This window comes from Taudactylus pleione, unplaced genomic scaffold, assembly GCF_031769625.1.
Source record: "Taudactylus pleione unplaced genomic scaffold, aTauple2 ptg000256l, whole genome shotgun sequence".
NCBI lineage: Eukaryota > Metazoa > Chordata > Amphibia > Anura > Myobatrachidae > Taudactylus > Taudactylus pleione.
This window is the reverse complement of record NW_028284658.1, coordinates 13,956,613-13,982,534: the sequence shown is the minus strand read 5'-3', so window position 1 is coordinate 13,982,534 and position 25,922 is coordinate 13,956,613. Positions and strand designations below refer to the sequence as shown.

The 25,922-nt window shown below is 44.5% G+C and overlaps 1 protein-coding gene across 5 annotated transcripts in view; it reads right to left on the bottom strand.

The window, feature by feature from the left end:
- Window positions 1-25,922, bottom strand: part of RALGAPB (Ral GTPase activating protein non-catalytic subunit beta) — a 99,862-nt gene that overhangs the window by 34,819 nt on the left and 39,121 nt on the right. For 2 of the 5 annotated variants that reach the window (XM_088480661.1, XM_088480663.1), the window contains 9 exons: window positions 25,340-25,541; window positions 23,525-23,692; window positions 18,598-18,712; window positions 18,340-18,484; window positions 15,903-15,967; window positions 14,230-14,356; window positions 11,378-11,511; window positions 10,989-11,171; window positions 10,585-10,739 (listed from right to left, as the gene is read on the bottom strand). In XM_088480661.1, coding sequence (XP_088336787.1) covers window positions 10,585-10,739; window positions 10,989-11,171; window positions 11,378-11,511; window positions 14,230-14,356; window positions 15,903-15,967; window positions 18,340-18,484; window positions 18,598-18,712; window positions 23,525-23,692; window positions 25,340-25,541 — 1,294 coding nt within the window. Of the gene's footprint in view, window positions 1-10,584; window positions 10,740-10,988; window positions 11,172-11,377; window positions 11,512-12,699; window positions 12,736-14,229; window positions 14,357-15,902; window positions 15,968-18,339; window positions 18,485-18,597; window positions 18,713-23,524; window positions 23,693-25,339; window positions 25,542-25,922 lie in introns of all 5 variants that reach the window. The other 3 variants (XM_088480662.1, XM_088480665.1, XM_088480664.1) reach the window with 2 other exon arrangements.

Below are 25,922 nucleotides of genomic sequence, written 5' to 3'. Positions count from 1 at the left end.
CTATGGGAGGTGAGCGTCGAAAGGAACAAAATGAAAATCTTGTATATGAGGGGGTGAATCTTTAAATTGCGTTGTAACAGCGCGTCCAAGTTCTAAATATCAGTGAAAATGGTTGGAAGGAAGCCCATCTTCACTACGAAGCTGCGTATATGGTTTAAGAATGGGACTATCATAAAGTTGCCCCAGTGACAAAATACCCCAAGCACCAAATGCCCCCTTAATTTGCAAGTAGGAGAGTTCAGACAAAGGTTTACAGTGCCAGATAGGAATGCCTGATCAATAACTTGCAAAATATGTGTAACATTCACCCATATTCTGATGGCCTGGATAATTAAGGGGTGACCTGAGGATGGAATCTTACCACTTAGTAAAACTTGTAAAGGAGAATGAGAGGAAATGGTTTGCGAGACTAGTAATGTATGTAGGGCAACTGCGCAGATGTCCTGCAACCAAAGCAGCAGATGAGTAAGCTACGCTGTCTAATAGCAATATCTAAAGTGTGGTAGAGCTAGGTCACACAAAAATTAGGAACTAGTAATGGTTTTGAACTGAATACGAGGGCGACAATCCATCCAAACCAGAGTGGAAAATAAGCCATCCAGCTTCCTAAACATGGAGAGCGGGAGAAATATAGGGGACTGCTGGAAAACATAAGAATTTTGGCATGGCTATCATTTTTATCAGATTGACCCTACCAGTGAACTAAGAGGGAGTTTGCACCAAGAACGGATCTAATCTCTTAAATATGTAAAAAGAGGTTGTATATTCAGGTTAACAGACTCCTGAAGTGTTAGTCATCCAAATTCCTAAATGCTAAAATCGATCCACCCACTGGAGAAGAAGGGACAGTCTCGAAGAGGTGGGACAGGAGCCTCTAAGGGGGAGAATACAGGATCTATAATACAGATGTGTTCTCACTCGTCTTTGCTGTACTAGAGCCAAACAGCCTCTTCCGGCTGGCGCGCCTGGTACCTTGAGACTCTGCTAGCACCAGGCATTTTTTTTTGCAAAGAAATAGTCTATGGACCAGATTCAATTAGCGGTGAAAAGCAGAGAACGGTGAGAAGCGCAATGTTTTCGCCTCATTCACCTGTTTTGAGGCGAAGTTTTTGCCTACTTAAGCAATGCGCGCTCCTGCTTTTCGCCCTATTCAATTGCAAAACAGACGAAAACGCATGTGTGCAAATGCAGCGAATAGTGAAAAGGACAGTTTTTTTGGGGGAAATCAGTCTGTAACCCCTAAGAAGCCTAACTGACCCGGGGGATCAATATAGAAGTGTATTAATAGACCTGATAAAAGATTTTAGTTTCTTAAATTGAGTCATAGGGCTGTTATTTGCATATTTGCATTAGTGCGGAAAATTATAAAAAGCAATTTCTTATGGGAAAAAAATGTTGTAGTTAAATTTGGGGTTCATTTAAATGGGTACTAGTATATTTTTGTGTCTATAAAGTGCGTTAAAAACACCTGTTCCATCCATACAGAAGCCCAACATACCCAAACCAATACTTTATGCCCACTTTCCAACACTTTACATTTCGCCCCAAAATGTATGTGTTTTTATATATTTTTTTTGCCTAATTAGTCAATAGTGGGGGGTCCAAAGGGTTCTGTACCAAGTCCCCACATTTTTAGGCTAAAATAGGGAGTTTGCACATCTTTTCTCCTGCCTTTGGCTGGAGAAACTTTCGCCTGCTTTTGCCTATGGAGATTTCACACATGCGAAAACGTGCTGGAATTGAATAGGGCAATGCTTTGGAACGTGGCGAAAACATCGCATCGGCGAATGTTTTTCGCCGATCGTGGCTTTTTGCCTCTAATTGAATACGGGCCTAAGTTGCATAATGCGAATAGGAGACTGTACTGATTAAGTTGACATGTGACACTTGTATATGTGTTTGAGTCTGTCAATCATTATGCGAACGCTATGATGCGGCGGCCGCAGCTTTTTTCCACGTCAGATTCCATTTACAGACTCAGGTGCACACAGATATACAAGTGTCGCATACCAAATTAATCAGCACAGACTCCTGGTGTGTACTAGTCACATCGTATTGCGCATATCAAGCTGCATGGCATATTGAGGCTAGATATAAGACGACACATATGCAGTCATTGTTTTTGACGGTTTTGCTATAGTCTGCCATTTATTAGTTAAGGGATAAAGATTGTTACCTGAAGCCTCAGTTCAGGTTTTATCGGTTGCAAAGAAGGGAAGGAAAAGAACGGCTTCTGCCTCTTTAACAGTATGTTGTCAGGCTCTGCTGTCTCTTTGCACTAAATCACCACCAATGCCATCTACCAGCAAAATATGAGGAATTCTCAATAGCATATTCCACGGTTAGTTCACCCATTTTCTGGTAAGAGCACTCAGAATCAGACCAGGCCCAGACCAAGACAAAACAAATGTTTAGGAGACTTGGTCTCATTTTGATGAATTACTCAATGACCATGTAATGACCAGGACAGTCTAAAGGTGTTGATAAGAGACCTGGGGGTAAATTTACTAAAGTGAGAGTTTTTAGAAGTAGAGATGTTGCCCAGAGCAACCAATCAACATTTAACTAGCACCTTCTAGAATATAATAACTAGAATCTGATTGGTTGCTCTGGGCAACATCTCCACTTCTAAAAACTCTCACTTTAGTAAATATACTCCTGGTGATCCTTCATCCAATGCACTTAGATAGGGACAAGTAGCTTTCTCTACAACTAAGGTCATGTAAGCTGCACAAGCTGAGCAATACATTGCAACAGTCACTTTGCCAAGGCTGGTTGCGCCAGATACCCTAGGCGTGTATGGCAAAAAGCAATTAACTTCATTCATAAGCAGTGCCAAGCATAAGGCATTCATGCCAGACTGCCAACTGGAAAAACTTACACATTTAGATGAGGAATTACTCTCCATGACAGGAAGAGATCAGAAAAAATATGAGATATGGTAAGAACTTACCCTTGTTATCTCTATTTCTACGAAGTCCATAGGGTTCCACAGGATACCTTGGGTATAGGTGTGACGTCAGTCGCAGGGCACCAAAGAGTTAAGCTTTCAGCCTCCCAGGATGCACTAGGTCCCCCTCCTATACCCCGCCCCCGGGCCAAGGCACCTCAGTTAGTTACCAAGCCATAGGCCGGAGGAGGAGAAGGAAGAGAGAGAACAAAGATCTGGACACATACAAGAATCACATTCTCACCAGAGGGAGACGGAAAACCGGTGACCAGAGCAAAGCCCATCTGCAGCACAGGTGCGACAGGGCGGGAGTCCTGTGGAACCCTATGGACTTCGTAGAAATAGAGATAACAAGGGTAAGTTCTTACCATATCTCATATTTTCTACTTCAGGGTCCATAGGGTATCCACAGGATACCTTGGGGATGTCCCAAAGCAGTATCCTTTAAGGGTGGGGACGCTCCTGTGCAGAAAGGAGAATCCGCCGCCCGAAGGAAGCATCCTGAGAGGCGAAGGTGTCAAACCTGTAATACCTCACGAAGGTATGGACAGAAGACCACGTAGCAGCCTTGCAGATCTGAACTGCCGAGGCACCACGTCGAGCTGCCCACGAAGGACCCACAGACCTAGTGGAATGAGCCTTCAGAGAAGGAGGGACCGGTAGGCCTTCATGAAGATAAGCTTCAGAAATAGCCATACGGATCCAGGCTGCCAAAGTTTGCTTTGAAGCAGGCCAACCCTTTTTACGGAAGCCATAGAGGACAAACAAAACGTCCGACTTCCTAAACGAAGAAGTGCGGTCAACATAAGTCCTTAAGGCCCGCACAACATCCAAAGAGGCCTCACCCACGGAAAGACCCGGTGAGTTAAAGGCCGGAACAACTATTTCCTCGTTAACATGAAACTGGGAAACAACTTTGGGAAGAAACTCGGGCCGAGTGCGGAGCACTGCCCTGTTCCCATAAAAAACCAAGAAAGGGGGTCTACAAGAAAGAGCCCCTAACTCAGAAACACGTCTGGCCGAAGCAATGGCCAGAAGGAAAACAGTCTTAGCTGTTAGCCATTTAAGATCCACTGAGCCCAGTGGTTCAAACGGCGGTCCTTGGAGAGCCCTCAGGACCACAGCCAAATCCCAAGGCGCCACAGGTGGAACAAAGGGCGGCTGAATGCGGAGAACACCCTGCATAAAGGTGCGCACATCCGGGATTGTAGCAATCCTACGGTGAAACCAGACAGATAGGGCCGAAACCTGTACCTTCAAAGAAGCAAGGCGAAGCCCATGATCTAGTCCCGCTTGCAGGAAGGCGAGAATCCGAGACAGACGAAACTCCCGCGGTGCATAACCTCTCGGTCGACACCACTGGAAGAACGTATGCCACACGCGATGGTATATCCTCGCGGAAGACGGTTTCCGAGCTCGTAACATGGTACACACCACAGAGCTGGAAAACCCCCGGGACCTCAGCATGGCCGTCTCAACAGCCACGCCGTCAAAGACAGCCGAGTCAGGTCCGGGTGAAGGCAAGGACCCTGAGACAGAAGGTCCGGTCGTAGCGGCAACCGCAGAGGAATGTCCACGGACAGACCCTGAAGGTCTGAGAACCAGTGCCGTCTGGGCCACGCGGGAGCTATCAACAGGAGCGTCCCTCCTTCCTGTTTGAATTTCCGGATTACCCGTGGAAGAAGGGAGACCGGAGGGAACAGGTATGCGAACCGGAACGTCCACCGGACAGACAGAGCATCCACCAGAGACGCCCCTTCGTCCCTTGTGCGAGACCCGTACACCGGCAACTTGTTGTTGTGCCGGGACGCCATGAGGTCGATTTCTGGAAGACCCCACCTGTCCACCAGTAGTTGAAAAACGTCCGGGTGCAGGGACCATTCCCCCGGATGAACGTCCTGGCGACTTAGAAAGTCCGCCTCCCAATTTAGCACTCCCGGGATGAAGACCGCTGATATGGCCGGAAGATTGCGCTCCGCCCAAACCAGGATCCGAGAGACCTCTACGAGAGCCGCCCGACTGCGAGTTCCTCCTTGCATGTTTATGTAGGCCACGGTGGTAGCGTTGTCCGACTGGACCTGCACCGGGCGACCCTGGAGAAACCGCTGTGCCTGCTGGAGAGCATTGAAGACCGCACGGAGTTCCAAGATATTTATTGGAAGTTCCGCTTCTGTCGGCGTCCACCTGCCCTGGAACAAGTGTGGACCCGAAACTGCTCCCCAGCCCCGAAGACTGGCGTCCGTTGTCAACAGGACCCAATTTGGAACCCAGAACGGACGTCCCTTGTTGAGGTGGGTCGTCTGTAACCACCACGCAAGGGACAGGCGAACCTCCTGGGTGAGCACAATCGTCTGGGACTTCAAAGACTGAGTCAACCCGTTCCACTTGGACAGGATCAGGTGCTGCAGAGGTCTGGAGTGAAACTGGGCGTATTCCACCATGTCGAACACCGACACCATGGAGCCCAGTAACCTCATCGCCGAGTGTAAGGACACCCGGCGGCTGTGCAGGCAACTGCGCACCCTTGACTGTAAAGCAGAGATCTTGTCCTCCGTCACGAAGATCCTTTGCTGTCCCGAGTCCAATAAGGCTCCAAGATGCAGAATCCTCCGAGACGGGATTAGAGTGGACTTCTGCCAGTTGATTAGCCAGCCGTGCCGTTGCAGCAGTGCAATGGTCAGGTCCAAGTGGCGTAACAGGAGCTCTGGAGATCCTGCCACCAATAACAGGTCGTCCAAATACGGCAACATGCGGACTCCCTGCAGCCGCAGAGAAGCCGCCATGACCGCCATCACCTTGGTGAAAACACGTGGTGCTGTTGCCAGGCCAAAAGTTAACGCCCGAAACTGGAAGTGGTCGCTGCGGATTGCAAACCTGAGGAACTGTTGATGGCGCCAAAGAATAGGGACATGCAGGTAAGCGTCCTGTATGTCCAATGACACCAAGTAGTCCCCAGGTTCCAGCGCCAGAATGATGGACCGTAGGGTCTCCATCCGAAACTTCGGGACCCGCAAAGACTTGTTGAGTGCTTTGAGGTTGAGAATCGGACGATATGACCCATTGGGTTTCTGTACCAAAAATAGATTTGAATAGAAACCCTGGCCCCTCTGGGAGAATGGAACAGCCACTATAACTCCAGCCTGGAGCATAGTGTGCAATACCTTCCGCAGCTCCGTAGCCTTGTTCCGGTCTGATGGGAGACCCGTGGTGAAGAAGCGAGCCGGGGGTCTGTTCTGGAAGGAGAGGGCGTATCCGTGGGAAACCACCTCCAGAACCCAAGTGTCTGTCGTAGTGGTCGACCAACACTGGGCGAACTGTAGCAGGCGGCCTCCCACCCTGGGATCCCCCAAAGGGAGGCCCGGACCGTCAGGCCGCAGGCTTGTCATCTGGCTTGGGGGCCGGACGTCTGGTACTCCATGCCTGCTTCCGGGGCTTGACCGATTTCTTAGGGCCAGCCTGTCGAGGAAACGACTGTGGTTTGGGCCTGCCCTGGGCCCTAGATGACCGAAAGGACGATGGTCCCGAACCAGAAGGAGCAGCGGCCGACGGGAGACAAGCAGATTTGGCTGCCGCCAGTGTGGCCACAATCTTATCCAGATCCGGACCGAAGAGAACTTCTCCGGTAAACGGCAACGCTTCCAGACCTTTCTTGGAATCTGCGTCCGCCTTCCAGGATCGCAGCCACAAGGTGCGACGAGCAGCTACCGCTGCTGAAGAAATTCTAGACACCAGAGTACTAATGTCTAGAGCCGCCTCGTTGATGTAGGTGGCCGAATCACGGAGATTGCCAATCAACTCCGCCTGATCGGCCGGACAGTCGGATTCAAAAGAAGCCTCTAATGAATCCGCCCAGCGCTCCATCGCTTTGGCAACCCAGCAAATGGCCATAGCCGGCCGTGCTGCCCCCCCTGCATGGGAATAAGCGGACTTCAGGCAGATTTCTACCTTGCGGTCCGTAGCATCCTTAAGGGAGGACATGGATGGCATCGGCAATGTGGCACTACGGACAAGACGGGTCACGTGAGAATCCACCTGTGGAGGGGATTCCCACTTAGCAAAATAATTATCCGCGAACGGATAAGCCACCGCCAGGCGTCTCTGCGGCTGGTATCTTTTGCCAGGTTGTTTCCACGCCTCCTCTAAATGGTCCACCAACTGACCCGAAAGAGGAAAGACTGTGGCATCGCCCTTCACATCTTTGAAAAAGGCATACTTAGATTTAGCCGCTGGGGGAACTTCGTCCTCAATCACCAAGGCTGTGCGGACCGCCCGAATAAGTCCAGGAATATATACTTTGGACTTAGCATCAGCGTCCTTAGTATGGAGAGGTTCCTGATCGTAAGGATCAAGAATCTCCCCATCATCAGACGTCCCTTCGTCATCCTCATAAGGAGCGGACAGAGACGCCACCGGCCTTTTATGAGGCCGCATCACAGACTCCCCTTGCAACACATCCGACAAGTGCTGTACAGAACTCGTCAGGGAGTTAACCCACGCTGGCTCCTGAGAACCCGGGAGCGGGGAAATAGGGAGACTGTGGGGTACCACCAATTGTCGCGGGAACCCCTGCATGGGTGACGACACCACAGACTGCTGGGACAAACCCATCGGAGTAAGCGCGGGCTGCGGAGCTAACTGGCCCACTAAAGCTGTTAACGCCTGAGCGAAACAAGCCCAGGGCGGCTCCTGTACCGGTGCTGTAACCGTAATAGGCCGCGCCATGGACAAACACTGCCGGCAAAGGCCCTCCGCGCTACCCTCCCCCTCCGCTAACGGTACTTTGCACGTGGTACACTGTAGCCGGAGGGGAAAATCACTTTCAGACATGATGGCACCACGTATGTGACCTCTCTCACCAATTAAGTATTAAATAGGCGAGAGACCACCCTGCAGCACCGCACCGCAAGGGCTTTAGCAGAAGAACAGGGACAGTAATAAAGCTGACAGTTTAGAGAAGAAAAGTTACAGGCAGCAGCGCTAGCACAGTCACATACAATGCAGAGAAATAACAATTCCTGCACTAACAGCGCTGATCACTCAACTACACAGACACAGGGCCTGGTAGGACACAGCGCTGCATACACAGACCTGACCACAGCGGAGGAGAGGTATGCGGGGGGACCCAGACCACGATGCTTCCGTCCAGCGCTTCCAGCAGCGTTCACCATGCGTTCTGGAGAAGATGGCCGCCGAGGAGCAGAGAGGAGGCTGGCCTGGGGGAGGAGCGCTGCCACAGGACCAGTCGGCAGCGTGCAGAGAGGGCTGTGTGCAGCGGGGGAGGCGCCGGCTGTGAGACAGGGAAGGCGCGCTCCCCTGGCATGCATTTAACCCCTGGGACGCCGCAGCGCTACCGCTCTGCTGCGGTCCGCTGTCCCAGGGGGTAGTGGAAGCGCAGGTTGGTCGCCTGGCTCCACGCTGCAGCTAGTCCCCAGGGAGCCCCCTGCCTGGGGACTTAGGACCATGTGATCAGCGGGGACCCACCGCGGGACCCCGCTGCTTACCTCTGTCCCCCTTGAATCCGGCCATGGTCCGGAGCATCTGGGGTCACCGCTAGCTGTGACCCCAGACGCCCACCAGCATCCCCGGATCAGTACCGGCGTTCTGGTACCGGCGGGGTGTAGGGAAGACAGCATGGACGTCAGGACTGACTGTCCATGCTGTTCATCCAGATGTGCAGCCACAGCTGCATGAAGAATAAGCTTCAGGGGCTCTTCTAGCCCCCACTCCAACAGGTGCACCCGACTCCGGCCGGGCACCAAACTAAACTGAGGTGCCTTGGCCCGGGGGCGGGGTATAGGAGGGGGACCTAGTGCATCCTGGGAGGCTGAAAGCTTAACTCTTTGGTGCCCTGCGACTGACGTCACACCTATACCCAAGGTATCCTGTGGATACCCTATGGACCCTGAAGTAGAAATGGCAGATACAAAGTATACAATATGGAAAAAGAACTAGGTACTGGCAGACAGAGCCCAGTAAGAAATGTGTTGAAAAATGAAACATGCTACACCCTGTGCAGCCACACTGCGTTCACCGCTAGAAATGTATTTCCTGCAGATGGGGACAGGCTAGAAAAAGGGAACATGGCATGGTGTGTGTCTCTTCTGACTGTATTTCAGTGCTCGCACCCATGACTTTAGCTTCCCCCACATTATTCAGCTTCACAAGCAATCCCCAGATCCCACCCAGGAGCAGGACAAGGATAGTCTTACATCCACCTTTGCCAGTATCGAGAGGAACTTACTTTGGAGAGAGGCGGGAAGAGCATAAACATATTGACTATTTCAAGTGCCAAAGTCCTAATGAAGCCACCATATCCCAGTGTCCCCCCGAAAAAATGTAAGCAAAAACAACTTTGGACTTTCAACTCCATTGCTTGGTATATCCCCTTGCTTTTCCACAATGTATGAAAAGAAAAAAAGGTAAGAAGATTTTATACTGCTAATTAAATCAACTCTGCACACAGTTTATTGGGGGAACAGAGAGGCATTTCCTATTCTAATACATGAATTGATTTTTTAATCCATTTAAAAGTGACATTGAAAAGGATTATCTACAGGAACAAATAAATGCCAGTAAAAGTATTCAAGTCAAAATTTCCCTGGCTTTTCTATGGGTCTGTTTGGTCTCAGTGGCAAACGCAGGATTTGTAGAGGGGGTTTTCCAAATGCTTGATTTTAGAGTGAGTCCATGAAGAGGGCATAATTAGCACTTATCCAGCTTTAATATGCTACATACAAAGTATATTGTGTTGCATAATTCCAGCATATACAGGACCAGCGATCACAGTAAAGCTGGTTACACACATAGCGATATTTTACCCAATCTGGCCGATTCCGACACATTGGAACGACAGATCATGTAAAATATGGCCAAATACTCTGTAAATCGTGAGTTCCCCACTCACAATCACGATGCGATGCGCGTCCCCGCTGGTCGCACATCGCATCTTCAGATCTGCCTTGCAGTAGAGCAGATCTGACAATCTAGGACACGATACACTGTGAAAGTCTGGATGCAGGAGAGATCGTATGAAGACTGGACACCAAATTGTGTGCAGATCGTGTGCAGAGCTGCCGGCGAGACGTACACAAATCGTACACATCGGCTGATCGTGTGCAGATCGCCATGTGTGTGGCCCCTAGAGCCATTAGATGGGGCAGTAGGTCCATCCTGTCTAAGCAGAATGTTTTTTTTTTTTTAGATGTGAGCACCATTCCTGAGCATTGGAGCAAGTTTGGGAGTCTGAGGGAGCAGCAGAAAAACTTAGCACTGCCCTGGACATATACTGTATGTACATATCGGTCTCCTTATGTTCTGGATAGTGTATTATTATACAGTATCAATTATTAACCCTATTGATGGTCTATAGCAGTGCACCCCTAACAGTGCATGTATTCCACATCTCTTAGTTGGTGCACAGGTATATTTATTACTGGCTGACACATTTTAAAAGATCCACAGTTGGTGCTAATCATTTCATTTATGATACTGAGAACATGCAGCACTAGTAACTTTGGAAAAGACGGAACCCCCCCCCCGAGTTTGCCTATGGGTCTGTAGGTGTAATGGGATATACCATGTGACTGCTTATACTGACACTTCTGTGGACTATGTTGGAACTAGTAGTGTAATACCATGTTAACGTGGCTTCTGCAGCATCCTTCACTCTCATGGAAGCCGGATTGTGCTCTTTATCTCCTTTGTAGCGCACCTCCTGTTGCTCCGGGTTTTTAGATTTGCTACCAGATATTCCTAGTTCTACAATCTCAAGCACCTCCTTCAGACAGTCCTAGAAAAGAGCAAAGGGTTACAACGTTAGTTCCACAGCACTTATGTAAGACTTCTGCAAGCTCTTTTATCGGTGTAAAGATATACTGGGATCTATTGCACTCTCTTATAAATAGTACAAAGTAATAGAACTGCATGAAGATGATCGAAGTCACATGAGGTAATACATAGATTTCCTGTTACTAACGGAAATCTGTTCAGTGCTCCAAGTCACATACCCACTAACGTAACAAAAAAAACGCTGAGTTACCTTTTCATTTAACATGTCTGGGTGCTCAGTGAGCCAGACACACAGGCACTGAAATGCAGCTACAATCATGGAGTGCAGGTCCCTGGAATGATGTGGAGCTGGCCGGGAGCACTGGTACACAATGTATGTGCAAACAGAGATCACAGCTCTCTTCCTGTCTGAGGAGTCAATGCTCACCTTCACCTGGCATAGGGGGAAAGAAGAAACACCTTCGTGCAATTACGCCTACAGATCCGATTTACAAAGAAAACAATAACATGCACCAAAAGGTAATACAGGCTGCAGTGACATAACTGAAAGGTCAGGCCCCTCCCCTTGACTACAGTTGTCAAACTAGTTCCTGGAAATTACTACAGTGCACTTATCTTTGATTAAATGGAACTACTGACCTTTGCCAGTCCAGACAGTAGCTCCAGGGCAGCCAGCGAGATGCTCATGTCTGGCCTCCACTGCGAGTTGAGTCTCTGGGTGACCAAGTGAATGCTGCGCATGAGCAGACCGGCAGCTGTATCTGTATGAAGAGCTAGGATGTAACCGCAGAACCAATGCAAAGCAGGGAAGGGAAAACAACCGCTCGTTAGTAACAGGAAGCGGACAGCCCAGGAGCAGGGCGCAGCCACAGAGCAGACAATTACAAACCAGACACTGTTAACAACTCCACTCTCCCACATGACCGTTGGGTGACACAGGTTGATGTTCAGTAAATCAATATAAAATCAGATAATGGAGCATGATAATTTACAGCAGAATCATCACAAGGAGTAAACCAAAATTAATCTGAACACAGGTTAATTTTGTTTATATGCAACTAATCACGCTTGGCTGTACAACAGAAAAACATCCCACGTTTAATAAGAGCGTAATACATTGTTCTATACAGCCAATTTCTAATTACAATGTAGCACAACTAGTCTTTGGTTGTACAATGCTGCAATTTAAAAGCATTTTTGTGAACTTCAAGCCATTAACAACATAAACGGACTATAATGGTTTCAGAGATTAACTGCTTATTCATCTAATTTTTTTCTGCCCATTCGCGGAGGAAAAGCAAATCTGACTTGTGCAATTAGATATCAGACAGATTCATCAGAGCTGCTTGATGGTGAAATGTAGCATAAAGTAACAGTATTTTCTAATTTTATAAGATTTATTCACGTGGATAAAAAGCACCTGTGTAGTGCAGTCCTTAGTGACTAGGATGAAGATACACTAAATAACGGGGCACTTACACCAAATAAAGAAGATGCTAGTGTAGCTAACACCCCACAAGCCCTGGATGAAAACCCAGTGGGGAGGGGATAATAGACAGAAAGGCAAATGAAAAAAAATAATCACAAGTCAAGAGATTTTCTCATGTGATTGACCCCCCCCCCCTCCTGCCATTTTATTTGGTCAGACAAAACTATCGCAGGCTCTGTATAACAGTATACCAGGTGGTAGTAGTCTTCCTTTGTTTAGTACTAGTAATATAACCCATACTTCATTCCAATTAGAAGAACAAACACTAAATCTATGAATCTGCTGTTAATTAACATGTACATTTTAAAACGGCCCCCAATAACGGAAACCCATGCAACATACAGTCTTATAACATACAGAAGAAATGGATTAAACAGTGTACTAAAATTGGTGTCTGGTGATTGTTAGTAGTTAATTCACATCTGAGAGGAACTGAGTAGATTGTGTGTAATGACAGAATTAAATGAATTACAATAATGATAGCTTGCTGGATTGGTACCTGGATATCCTATGGGAAAAAAACATTAAAAGACAACCACAGTTATTGTATCCTTTCATGGGTACCCTATATTAAGTTAAATGTGTACAGAGAACATTTAGGATTTAGAGGTTTTGGTAACAACTTGTGTTCATTCTAGCATCCTGCACCTGTTAAAACCTGTGCAGTTAATCTTTCCTGCCTGGGGTGTCGCTCTCTGCTCTGGTGATTCTAGCACGCAAACTGCTGTATTTCAGCAGTTTGTTGCATCAGCTGAGTGTGCTAGAAGAACCACAGCAGAGAGCGACACCCCAGGCAGGATAGTGGAACTGCATGGATTGTGACAAGTGCAGGGTGCTAGAATGAAGACTAACAACTAGTTAAATCCTTATAGGACAAAAAAAAAAATAACCCCTTCAGTATATACTACTGAGTTATTATTATGATTATTAATATCAGCATAATAAGTAATTGCTAGTATTAAACATACAAGATATCAGATTAAAAGTGTTTTTGCTGGGGTTAAATATATAAAAAAGATTTAAGTAAAGGTTTATGGTTATTCTCCGTTTTTCATTTATTACAAATATAAAAATTCCTTCATGTACACACAAACAGAACGCCATACAACATTGACAACTTGCATATGACAAACATACATGCCATGTTATTGTCAAAAAGATGCATAGAAACATAGAATTTGACGGCAGATAAGAACCACTTGGCCCATCTGGTCTGCCCCTAAATAGTACCATGCAAACACAAGTCTAATCAAAGCTTGAAAGCCAGATTTATGCAATGTGTGGCTATGCACTCAATAGCAATGATACTCTACTTTGAAGTGTGGAATAGATTTGTATATATGGCAGGGGAAGAACAAATCTTCACAGTTAACATGATCTGCTGTCATTTAAAAAAAAAATAAAAAAAAATTCCAATTCATTATTTAGTGTAGTCTTCCTACCATGTGGAGATTCAAATGGAAAAACCCCATTCTCTTGGACCTCAATGTTATGGAGCATACACACGGTCGGATTTTTCTTCAAATCGATAACGATAACGATCTAAAAAAATCATTCAATCGTTCAAATCTGAAGGAAAATCTGACATATCTGTCAGATGAACGATTTGAACGATGCGCTTTCCCGATGGTCAGATAACGATATCGGACATCTGATGTGTTTGTAGTCAGACATGGACGATTCCATTCATTTTAATGCAGTCAAAAATCGTTCAAATATTTGGTAAAATCGTTCATCTAACAGATCTGACAAATCTGACCGTGTGTATGCTCCATAAGACTGCTCCCTACCACTACCATGTCACCACTGAGTTTTCACAAGTGTCCTCAGAAATCATTGACCCCATTATCCACTCTGACAAATGGGTGGCTGCTGTGCTTGCCCTTTCGCTATGGTTTAGTTCACTAATTTGCTGTAAAATGTTATTTGTGCTACTTTTTACATCTTCTTAATAACAGGTGTGCATTTACACTAGCGCCTGGGATAACAGGACCTGCCTTACCGTAGTCCCGCAGCAGTGCTTGAGCTGGCCTTTCAGTGTCTGGCGTGGTGGGCTCGTTGCTACCTCCGCTGGCTGTGCTTATGCTGCTGTTTGTTCGGCTATGACTTTTCATTTGATTATTTTCGATCTACAAACCAAGAATACAATGTTACACGGACACATAGGCATTGTATGTATAATAATAAAAATGAATAAAAAAAAAATCTAAAAGTTACATATAAATGACACTTACATAACCGATAAGAGTTAATCTATGTTTCAATTAATTTAGATAGTATTTTGTTAGCATAGAACTCAAAACATGAATGGATACAAAAAAAATAAAAAAATATCATTGGTGGATTTGATTAGGGATGCTCTCCATTTGCAGTATGGACAGAAGTAGTAAATACCATATCTTCTTGTTCCATCTATATGAGGGTTTATACACAATGGCAGTTTACTTACCAGTCCAGTGTTTGCCCTTCACTGTGTTTACTGTATGTAACTGAGAATACAACCAACTTTACTACTCCTTTAATATTCTGACCTGTCCAATAGGGGTTAGGTATGTAATACCAACTGATGTCAGCCCAACGGTTTAAATCCCGATGCCGGAAGGCCGGCAGATGAAGATCCCGATAGGGGAGGTAAGTAGGCTATCCCTACCCCTCCCCTCCCTAACCCTCCCTTAGTGGTGCCTAACCCTAACCTCCCCCCGGTGGTGCCTAGCCCCAATTCCCACTGCCCCTAGCCTAAACCCTAACCCTCCCGGGGGGGGGGGGGGGGGGAGGGGGTGCCTAGTCCTAAATTCCCCCGGGAGTCCTAAACCTAACCCTCCCCCCGCGGCTAAGAGCTCCCGACGCCCGGCTTACCTACATTCGGTATCCTGGGCTTCAGGATTTCGGCGTGGGGCTAATGATAGGCGTCGAAATCCTATCGCCTATCTTTAGTCCCCTGCCGGGCTTTCACAGTCGGGAAGTCGGAGGTCGGCATTTAGACCGCTGGCTTCCTGACTACATCCAGTCCAATAGGAGTTAGTTTTGGAAGTAGATTTGTGTACTCCTTTTCCAACAGACCATGATTTTCCATATGATAAACGCAAATTCCTGCTCAACCATCCCTGACTCCAAATAACTCATCACTCTTACAAACAGTTGACAGATCATATTATATGGTCTTCTAAAGATGGGTGATTTGCATGATAGTTTTCATGTGCTGCTGACAGCACATGCATACAAACCAGAGGAAAACTACGCAGCACACGCAGTTATATATTACTTGCTATTAAAATGACTGTGTTCGAATCTGGCTTAAATAAATGAATCAGCAGCACTCAAGGTGAGATTGCAGGCAGCTACTTGTAGCAAACTCCCCCCCCCCCCCCCATAAAAAACAAAACAAGCACCCGAAGAATTGCAAAAGACTGGCCGCTTATCTCTGCTCAAACCACCAATGTGGTCAATAATAAATAAGGAAATAGCAATGATCTACAGTATAGATATAAAAGGTTTTATATTAAGGTATGGTAAATTAGTCTAACAACTACTTATGACAGCAGCAAGATATTTTAAAAATTCAAAACACACTGAAATCTCAAACTCAAGTCTGCAAAACAGCTTTGGAAAGTCTAGAGAGCACAGTGCAAGGAAACACAAATGTGGCAAATGTCACCATACAACTAAAGTACTTACCATTTCTACCTGATTTCCAGTCGCCTCTAAAAATGCAGAGTCTTGAACAATGTTCAACATTGCACCTGAAATACAAATATCATTTGATAAAAAATGAGCTAATAAAACTGCACATTATAAAACAAAAACAAGGATTTTAAAGACTGCTTAACCCAAATTTTAAAATATGAAGCATAAAAAGTAAACCTGACATTTCACTGCAAAACTTAAGATAGAGGTATTTCTCACCCACAATTCACAGTTGCTCCAGAATATGGTTTTGGCACTAATAAATCTACCAATAAAGAGATCTTGGCAAAAAAACAAACCCAAAACTAGATAGTTAGGGGCAGATTCATTAGCCGGGGTGTTTACTGTGCGGGTAAAGCTCTGGGTTTAACGCCTGGAGCTATTCAATTAGTATGCATTTTCTCAGCACTTTAAGTGCCCTGAAGCTATGTTTTACCATGTGCGTTAAGCCTCAGAGGGTGCATTTAATGCAGATTTTTTTTCTTGCAGCTCCTGAGGCTGGGAGGAAAAAGAAAATGTGCATTAAATGCAAACTGTGGGGATTCACGAATGGGGTATTGGCTCAATTGGATAGCTCAGGGCAAAGCAATTAGCTGTGGGTGAGCCTCGTGACTAAGTGAGGCTGCCCCTTAGAACACAGGCTCATCAATATAGAAATAATTTGCGGACTCACAGTATAATGAAACATTCTTAAGAATGTCAAAAAGGAGACCCCACAGGACAATTGATTTGTGGTATTGAATATCTCCCTAAGATCCACAGGTGAGAAGAGATTTAGCAAACTGTGAAGCGTGAAACTAGCTGTGAATGAAATAAAATTTAAAAAAAAGTTACAAATTAAAATGAAAAAGCTAAAACCTCTAACTACAAGAGCTGCCAAGCAGCCCGTGCAAAGGGTGCCCACACCACTGGGCACTTAGTTCGCACTGGCGGCCGGCTGGGGGTTGCAGAGGGGAGGACCTAAGGCTTCTTAAAGTTACAGATTTAGTTAAGTGCCGACTCCTGTGGACCCCATTGCAACCCAATGGTCAAGTGTCCCCCCAACAGTGAAGAAAGAGAAAAGGATTGCGTTACGATATGAAATGTGTCGTTATTAGGTGCTATTTTGTGAGGGGAGGATATTAGACAGACAGTTTTTATTATACTGGCATGCCACCTGGAGTTGTCATCAGTGGTCCGGACCACCCCTACGACACAGCATCTCTTCACTCCATATTTTTTGTCTTGGAATTTATTGGACCCACCCGTGTGTTACAGCAGAGGAGTGTGTTGGGAGTTAAGGGGGGCATCCACTTAGCGATTTAACCAAGCGACTGCACGATAACGACGTCGTTATCGTGCAATCGCTTGCAAATCGTGCATGCATCGTGCATGTTTTTGGTCCGAAACGACCAGCGATGCACGTGCCCGCTGGTTGCTTCCGACATCGCCCGTACGTGCTGGTCAACCTGACGATCTTGTCAGGTTCAGCATGTGTAGAGATGAGAGATGTGCCTGGAATGAACGAGTGAACGAGGCACATCACTAGATATACAAACAAGAGCACGATTGCAATGTCGTAATCGTGCTCTCGTTTGTATATCTAAAAGTGGATACCCGCCTTTAGATTGCCATCTTATTCTGTTAATGAATACTTGATATTGCAGTGAGTACTGCTTAATTAGCTTAGTGATTAATGCTGGCAAATATCTCTCTCTCCAATAATTCGCTTATTATCCTCCTGTGGGAGTGCTTATGTTCGGATTACACACCATTTCACTAAGTGGGACCATGTTCTGAGGAGTAAGGTAGATAATATGAACTCTAAAATGCTTACATGTCGCTCATTTAATTAATATTTTATGTATTATTAATTTATTATAGGTATGTGTTATTTAATATAAATTTGTATTTATAATTCACGGTCATTTTGTGCGTGTCCTTTGCCAAGACAGTTACTGAGAGATTTATTAGTGCCTACACCATATTTTTATCTGGTTCCCTCTTTAGGAGATCGGTCACCCCTGCAATTTCTGTGATTGGATTTTTACTACATTTCTTTATTATATATAATTTTTTGCCTGCATTAGTATCAGTGTATTTTTTTTTTTTTAGTTACAAGTCACTGTCTGAAGTGTTAGCGGTAGAAGACAGGAAGCTGATATTACCAATAGTATGACAGCTACAGTAGCTATATGTGTGGTGTTCTCATAAGCCCTCTCCTTTTGTATAAATCCATTTGACATCTGTACAAGGAAACATGCAGAGCAACCAGACAAGCTCTGGCTTTATATTGTCCCAGAGTGATGGTATAAAGCAATACCATGCTTATATAACCAGTGGTAACATTTATAGAAAATTGCATATTCTCCATGACAAAAAAAAGTCCTTGAACAGATTTCTATTAAAATAATTTTAAAACTCAGATCAATAGTGAAGCAATTCCCACCTAGGACCATTTGCGTGTTATTGGGATCGGTCTCAGTCTGTAATGCTCCTATAAGGATATTGACGAGCCTTAGCTTCAGCGATAGGAAGGTAACTGGTTTATCGCTACTGGATTCATCATTGCTAAACTTTCCCTCCAACAATACCTGTAGATAGAAGACTAAAGCATTACATTTCTTTGTAACTTAAGAGAAGACCAGACATTAGAAAGGAGCATAAAATTAGAGAACAAAATAAATTTACAACTTCATGCAATTACCTCTGATTTCACAGTTCCAAAATGGTGAGGCAAAGGCAGCAGTGAAAGTAGGATGTTGATGCTGGATCTCCTAAGTTCTGTGGGGTTTACATAACTTTTAAACTTTGACAGCTCCCTAGAAAAAAATAGGATATGTATCAGTTATATATATATATTATATAATAGTGTAAAGTAAAACTTTAGACCTGGGGACAAATTAGTGCAAATTCAAAAAGCGACAGAACAAAAAATTTTTGAAAACAAAATAGTAGCCTCATAACTTTGGGGTAGATTTTAAACATTGAGCTGACATCAATATACAGTAAAACGAGCAAGTTACTAAGAGAAAAACTATATAGAAGTTGCAGGCTTCAAGTCATTTTATTACATTTGGTAATAATGTGTAAGGGCATTTATTTACGCTGACCTCTCAAACACCAGAAGCAGCCTGAATGTGGTAGATGGCTTAAACACAGATTTGTTGAAGTATGCTTGTGATTCTTTCATCTTAAAAGGAGACCGTCCCATGGGAGGGACCCAGACTACCATTAAAAGGGGTGGTAACTGGGGGCGTGGCCTGGTCAGCAATGGAGTAGGACACGTGTCCTGTGTCTCCAGTCACTTCTGTTTCTACCTTCTGTGGCTTGCCAGTGCCGCGCCTGCAGTCCTGCACATTTGACTCCTGTCCCCCACTGCAGCTCCCTGGTTCCATCCTCCTGCAGGGCTCCTCTGTTGGTTATGCCGGCGCCTGGAAGGTAGTATGCGGTCTCATTCTTTACAGTTACCATATGGTTTTCATCGTGATGCTGCTTCCTGGCTTGACCTTCACTCGATGGCGTGGAAAGGTTCCCCCGTGATTAAACTTTTCTACTTGAGTATCACATTTACCCACTGTGCTTTGTCGCAAAATTATCTGTGAACCTATAGTTTATTGTTTAATTTGTTCATTTCATTAAGGTTTTGTGAATGGGTTATATTCAGCTGTTTCTTATCTGATACATATTTTACTTTTATCCATGTAGGAGTTTCTCCTCCCTTATATTTCAGGTTAGTCCAAGCTTTCCCCGCACTACTGGGCTGGTGGAGACATGCCTCTAAGGCACACAGGTATACAGGGAGGGTCAGATTAGGAAGCTCTTGTTTTCTTCTTGTTTTTTATTTTGTTCATGTTTTTACGGTTTCACTTTGCACAACAAGGCTTTTTTATATGTTGGTGGCAGTGACACCTGTGTGGGCCCCTTCTTCCCTTGATTGTTTCCTAAAGTCTCTCATGTGGTTATTTTCATTAAGTTGAAGTTTTTGTCATGGAATGTCCGAGGACTTAATGACCAGATAAAACGCTCTTTGGTTTTGCGCCAGGTTGAAAATCAAACTCCTGGTTTTGTTTGCCTCCTAGAGACACAATTAGTGCATAACAAAATCCTTTCCTCAAAAGGCCCTGGGTAGGTTGGTTATACAAGTCTATGTTCCATTCTAATTCTAAGGGGAGTCTTTCTTTAAAACAATCTAAAAACATACTTATTTTTCAGAACAGGTGGAGCCTCTGGGTTGTTTTTTCTTCCTTAGTGGTATATGCCTGCTTCTCCTTTTGCATTATTGGCTGTGTATGTCCCCCCTCCATTTTTCTCTGAGGTACTATCCAAATGTTGCAACTTTCTAACTGAATTCCCCACTGTCTCAGTTATTTGTGTACGGGACTGTAATATGGTTTTGGATGTCTCTTTGGACAGGTGAATGGAGGAGGTGCAGCCTCACTCAGGTGATGCTACTCTTTTACTATGGTTGATTACAGAGATGGACCTTGTAGATACCTGGCCTCAGACTTGCCCCAAGATGTTACTCCTGTTTTTCTTTGTCCCACCACTCCTTCTCAAGTATATGATTTTTAGTTTTGCGTTCCCTTCTGCCAGCAGCCTCTGAGGTTACTAATTTGTCCCATGGAGTTTTGGACCATTCCCCTTTGTTGGCCACTCTAAATTTGAGGTTTCCTGAAGGGGTCTTCTTTTTGGAGATTTGAATTCCTTCTGTCTTTCACAGATGAGGGCGGCCTCCAAGTTCCTGGTAGCTTGTTTTTTTGCAGATAATTCTGTGGAATGCATTTAAGGCTTTTCTCAGGTGGCTCAAATTAAGGTGTTTCACAGCAGTCATGAGAGGGCGATGGAGAAACGATGTTGTGCTCTTGAGGAGAGATGAATTAGGAGCAGCCTTGTAACCAATAGGGTGGAGTGGCTTATAGTCCACAAAGTGTGTTCGGACTTTCTTCTCGATGAATCGATACAAGGGCTTCTTTTCTCTTTTCATGACCACTACATTCAAGCAGATAGAACAAGCAAATTTATGGCATAAGTATATGGGTGGGATTAACTCTGTCTCCTCCACTGTGCACAGATTGCTGGATAAAAGTGGGGCTACTCATACCTCAATCCTGTATATTGCTGCAGTGTTTTGACTTTTTTCAGAAGCCGTATGCATCTCAGGCTAATAAATCTATGCCAGATCTTATTCGGATCAGATTGTCCTCCCCATGTTGTCTGATTATAGCAGGGTTTTTCTACCAGTGACGTCACAAGGGGTGTGCAGGCCGCACCCGGGTGTCAACCGCCGAGTGGTGACAACAAAGTGCCGACTCCTCATCAGTGACAGGAGCCGGGTTCTGCACTGTAGCATTCGGCTCGTGACACAGTGAGGGAGCCGGCACTGCACACAGAGTAGTCCCTGGGGGCAGTACGCACCTCCTGGACCCCTGGAGTGACTAAAATGGGGGTTTTGGCTGCGAGATCATGCCCCCTTTTTTGCCAGAGTTTTCTACAATTCCACACCTTTCCAGAGGAGTTGAAGGAATCAATTAAATCATTCCTTTTTGGGTAAAACTTCAGCTGTTGATGGGTTCCCTATTGAGCTGTATAAAACTCACCTGGGCTTTTTTTGTCCCGAAGCTGTTGGAGGTCTTTGCTGCACTGTTAGAGATTGGCTCCTTGCCCTTGTCTATGGCGGAGGCTTTCATCGAGTTTATCCTGAATCCTGTCCAGGTCCACTTTCGCCATGCCACCAACCTATAATGTTCCATTATGTTGGTATTTACAATTGACATACTTAAGTATTCAGATCTCTCATATTCCAGTAGATTATGTTTATCTAAATGTCCAACCCCGGTTAGATTATTTCAAGGTTTGGGCTCATGTGTGGCAATGGGTTTTTCTGGCAGTTATGGGTAGGGTAAACCTGATGAAGATGGTAATCCAATCAAAATGACTATATTGTTCAGCACTCTCTGGTTTACCTGTCTGTTTCCATTTTCTGCTTAATAGCCATGTTGTGTCTGGGCACTTCCTGATTTTCAGTAATAGTACTTGGCTGCCTATTTGGTGCATCTTTGGGACTGGGTTTTTGACTCAGAACATGGGGATGTGCACTGTGCTTTGCTTCATCAGGTTGCTAGTCCGTTTAATTCGCTCCAGTTTTTAATAGCTACGTCCCCCTTACGGTGTTGTTACCCTATTTTGGTGCAAGCTGGTAGGATATGGCATTTAGATTATTGATCCTTGTTTTCTGGGGTAATCCTTCTTATTCTGAACTTTTTACTCTTGAGTGTCGGTGCCTCTGGTTGTCCCGTGGGGTTGAAACTGTAGGTCATTTGTACAGGGATGGTGTGCTCTGTTCTTTTTGTCAGTTTAGGGAGGATTTCGGTCTTTTGAATAGGTCTTTTAGATACTTGCAGCTTTGACAGTAGGGAGTTACTGTGCCAGTTATTTCTGAGTCACCTATCCATACCTTGCTCCGCACCCTTGCATCTAAAAAGCACAGATCTTAAATTTACTCCTACTTGGTGCTACACTTTGGAGACGAGGGGTTACAGTCTCTTATAGTGCAGTGGGAGGATGACATGGGTCCCTTGACGGGTGATTGGTGGTTGGTACATGGTGCTTCTCGTGTGGCTTCAGCTCATGCCCGTTTTCAGCAAATACAATTTCAGATTTTGCACAGGGACTACTAGACTCTGGTGTGTCTTGTTAAGCTAGGGCGGCTGACCTCCTGCCCTCAATGTCCGTGTGTGTCGGAGTTTTGGTCTGAAGTTATACATTGTGTTGCAGAGACTAGGATCAGGATTCCCCTTTCTGACCGTATTTGTATTTTAGGCTTAAGCCTCTCTGATTCTTTAAACTCTTATTTACAACTTTAGGTTTCTGTTCTCCTAATGTTAGTGATGGCGCTTATAGTACGGGCTTGGATGGCTCCGCAGAAGTCATCTCTTGCTGCCTGGATTGGTTTGGTAATCTCCACTATTTCTCATGTATACCAAGTACATATGCTCAGCTGTAGAAGGTCTGGTCTCTCTGGCAAACCTCCTGCTTTGCTCTAGACCTAGAGCCTTCTGCTCTCTATTTATACCAGGGTGTCCCCGCCTTCTCATTTATTTATGGCATTTGTGTTGGTTAATTTTATTATAAACTGCTTAACCTACAATGTTTAGATTTTGCTTTGTATTGGTTGTTTATACTCTTATTCCTTTTGCATAAGTAGTGTTATGTGATCTGTACTATATTCCTTGACACATTATTGTGGTCTTCAATGTAATTATCTTCTTCAGTTTCTTTCTAATTGTACTTTTTTTTTTAAAGAAAATACAAAATCAAGGTGGGTGATAACTGCATTATTGAAAGCAGATGCCCTTTAACTTTTATGCAGTCGTTTCAGGTAGTGGATATCCTTTGACGTTCTTAAGACGTGTTCCTGTAATTCATGAGACAGCCAAGTAGGCACACAATGATAAGTTACTGGAATTCTGCAAGTACATATATACAAATGAATATACAGTACACAGATGCAAAAGGCCATAAAGAAACAAGACCACGGTACTGCATTAATCATAACATTGTGCTTCAAATACTGAACAGTGCTTTATTTACCCTGAGATCACAAACACATTTTAAATCTTGTGCAAACTTACCTGTCTGGCAATATGATTTCTAGCGCAGATATAAAATATGGAACCACCACATCAATTCCCTTAAGATCACAGCAGAAAAGTGGAGGGGAATTCAGGATGATACTGGCAAGAACTGGGTAGCAGATAAAGTCTCCAATTTGTAAACCTTGAACAAGAACCATGTAAAACCTACAGAAAAATGGATGATTACACATGTTGGGAAATTGCAATGCTTGCTTAACAAAATTTTATACATAAAAATACATATTACAGTAAATAAACAGAATGATTAGTAGACATTTACTATATTGCACTGGCTATCCCTAGCTTATGTTCTAAATGTTCAGCAGTTAACTGATTCAACACCATTTTGTATAATAATAATTGCTCAAACTCTATGGGCCATATTCAATTAGGGAGCGAAAAGTCTGTGCTGGACTTTTCGCTCCACAACGGAGCTTTTCTGGGGACAAAGTATCGGGCGAGTGCCTGCTTTATCCCCATATTCAATTTTGAGCCGGCGAAAACAGGAGCCTGCGGAAAGGTATCAGGAAAAATAGGGGAATTTTTGGGAATTCATCCTGGGACCCCCCCCTAATGATGTCCTGACATAAGGGATCACTGTGGGTACCCCCGTTATTCCCTGTTGAAGGTAATTAGGGTTTTTAAATAGCAGCGGCAGGTGTTTTTTTGCAGCTATGAAGTAGTGATGAAGAAAAGCACTTAGGAATAATTAATTAAAAAAAAAAATAAATCTATCAAATTTGGGGTATATGAATATGGGGGTAAGCATATTTTTAAGTCCCTAAGGTTAGTTTTAAAATTTAGCAAAAATGCACCTGTGCCGCTACTCTGCGCAATGAAGAAAACACCTGCTGCATACTTGTGGACCCCACCAAAATTAATTTTGTTAGTTTGGCATTTTGTTCCCCTATTTTTTTTTTTTCACCCCCAAATTTAATGTTTCTTTTTATGGGGTGTCCCGATTTTTTTTTAAAACTTTTTTTGACAGTTTTTTTTTAAAATGATACTCCCAGGGGTGCAGGCTAATTTGTTTAAGCCTGTACCCCTAAACCCCAATTCTGCACTTTTTTTCGCTTTGTTAAACATGGTGAAAAGTTATCCCCGTTTTTTTACAAAGACATTTCAAACCTGCGAAAGGTCTATGAAATTGAATATGGGGATAATTGAAATAGGCGAAAATTAAGTTTCCGATATTTTGCTCCAAATTGAATATGGCCCTAATATAAAGTGTTTAGATTCTTCTGCTCATCTGGTAATGTCGCTTAACCATACAAATGGATACAAATAAAATATAACTATGGTGATCTTTTGCAAGATGGGTGAGGTCTAAGTTACCAAATATGGTTCTAAAGAAACAAAACAAAAAAAACTGTTGCTAAGGGGCCAGCATGGTTACAAAGCTGCTGTTTTGCCAGCAGCTGTTAAAGTGGGTACACACTAGACGATAGGTTGCCCGATCCGGTGGATCGGGCCGACATGCCGTCCACATGGGCCAGTGTTCACCCACTATGAGCGACCATGCGCGCTCCTGCGGGTCGTTCATCGCATCGACTACATGCTGCTCAATCTGTCAATTTAATGAACGACCCCATGCTTGTGAATGTTGAACGACATATATTCTGCGATCATTCCCCAGATCGTGCGGTGTCAAACGACCGCACGATATTACTCTACCTCTTGGCTTTACAATGCAATATACATTAGGTAATGATCAGAGCTTGTTGACATTTTAAAAAAGTGTAATTAAAAGCTACCAAAACCATTGAGAAGGTATATTAAATAGAGAAAAAGTTTACAGCACAACAGTGATACCTGGAGAGGTATGCAGACAGTATTTCCTCCCCGGTCTTCTTGCTGCAGAAAATCCGACACAAGGTGCCGCAAGCTTCGGCCCGACCAGCCTCGTAATTGTCTGGAAATTCATTGGCGTCAAACACTGTGCTTGATCCCATGGTATCTGTGGACAACTGGGAACCTTTGCGTCGCAATTCCACGGTGGCCTGCGTTGCTATTGCTGCAGAGAATGAGGAGAGTGTTTGATTGGATGTTACTACCAGAAAATGTGCTAAGGCTCATGGGAAATAATGGCAGAAAGATTTCACAATATAACAAAGAATAAAGGTTAGTGTGGGGACAGCATTCTACCACTTCTTTAGTATATATATAGTGGCATGTTGCACATGTCCATGTGTATTCCGGACACTAGCTGCTAGCATAAACAATTTATATATAAAAACAGACATCTGATTATTTTTCTTTAAACTAAATCTGTAGACATTTGTACAACAGTGGGAACCTACTATGAAATCCACAAAACAATGGGCATGGAGTTCTAATAATCAATGCTATATGATGAGAACGCATAAGACAATGCAAAAGCCAGAAAAAGCAGGAG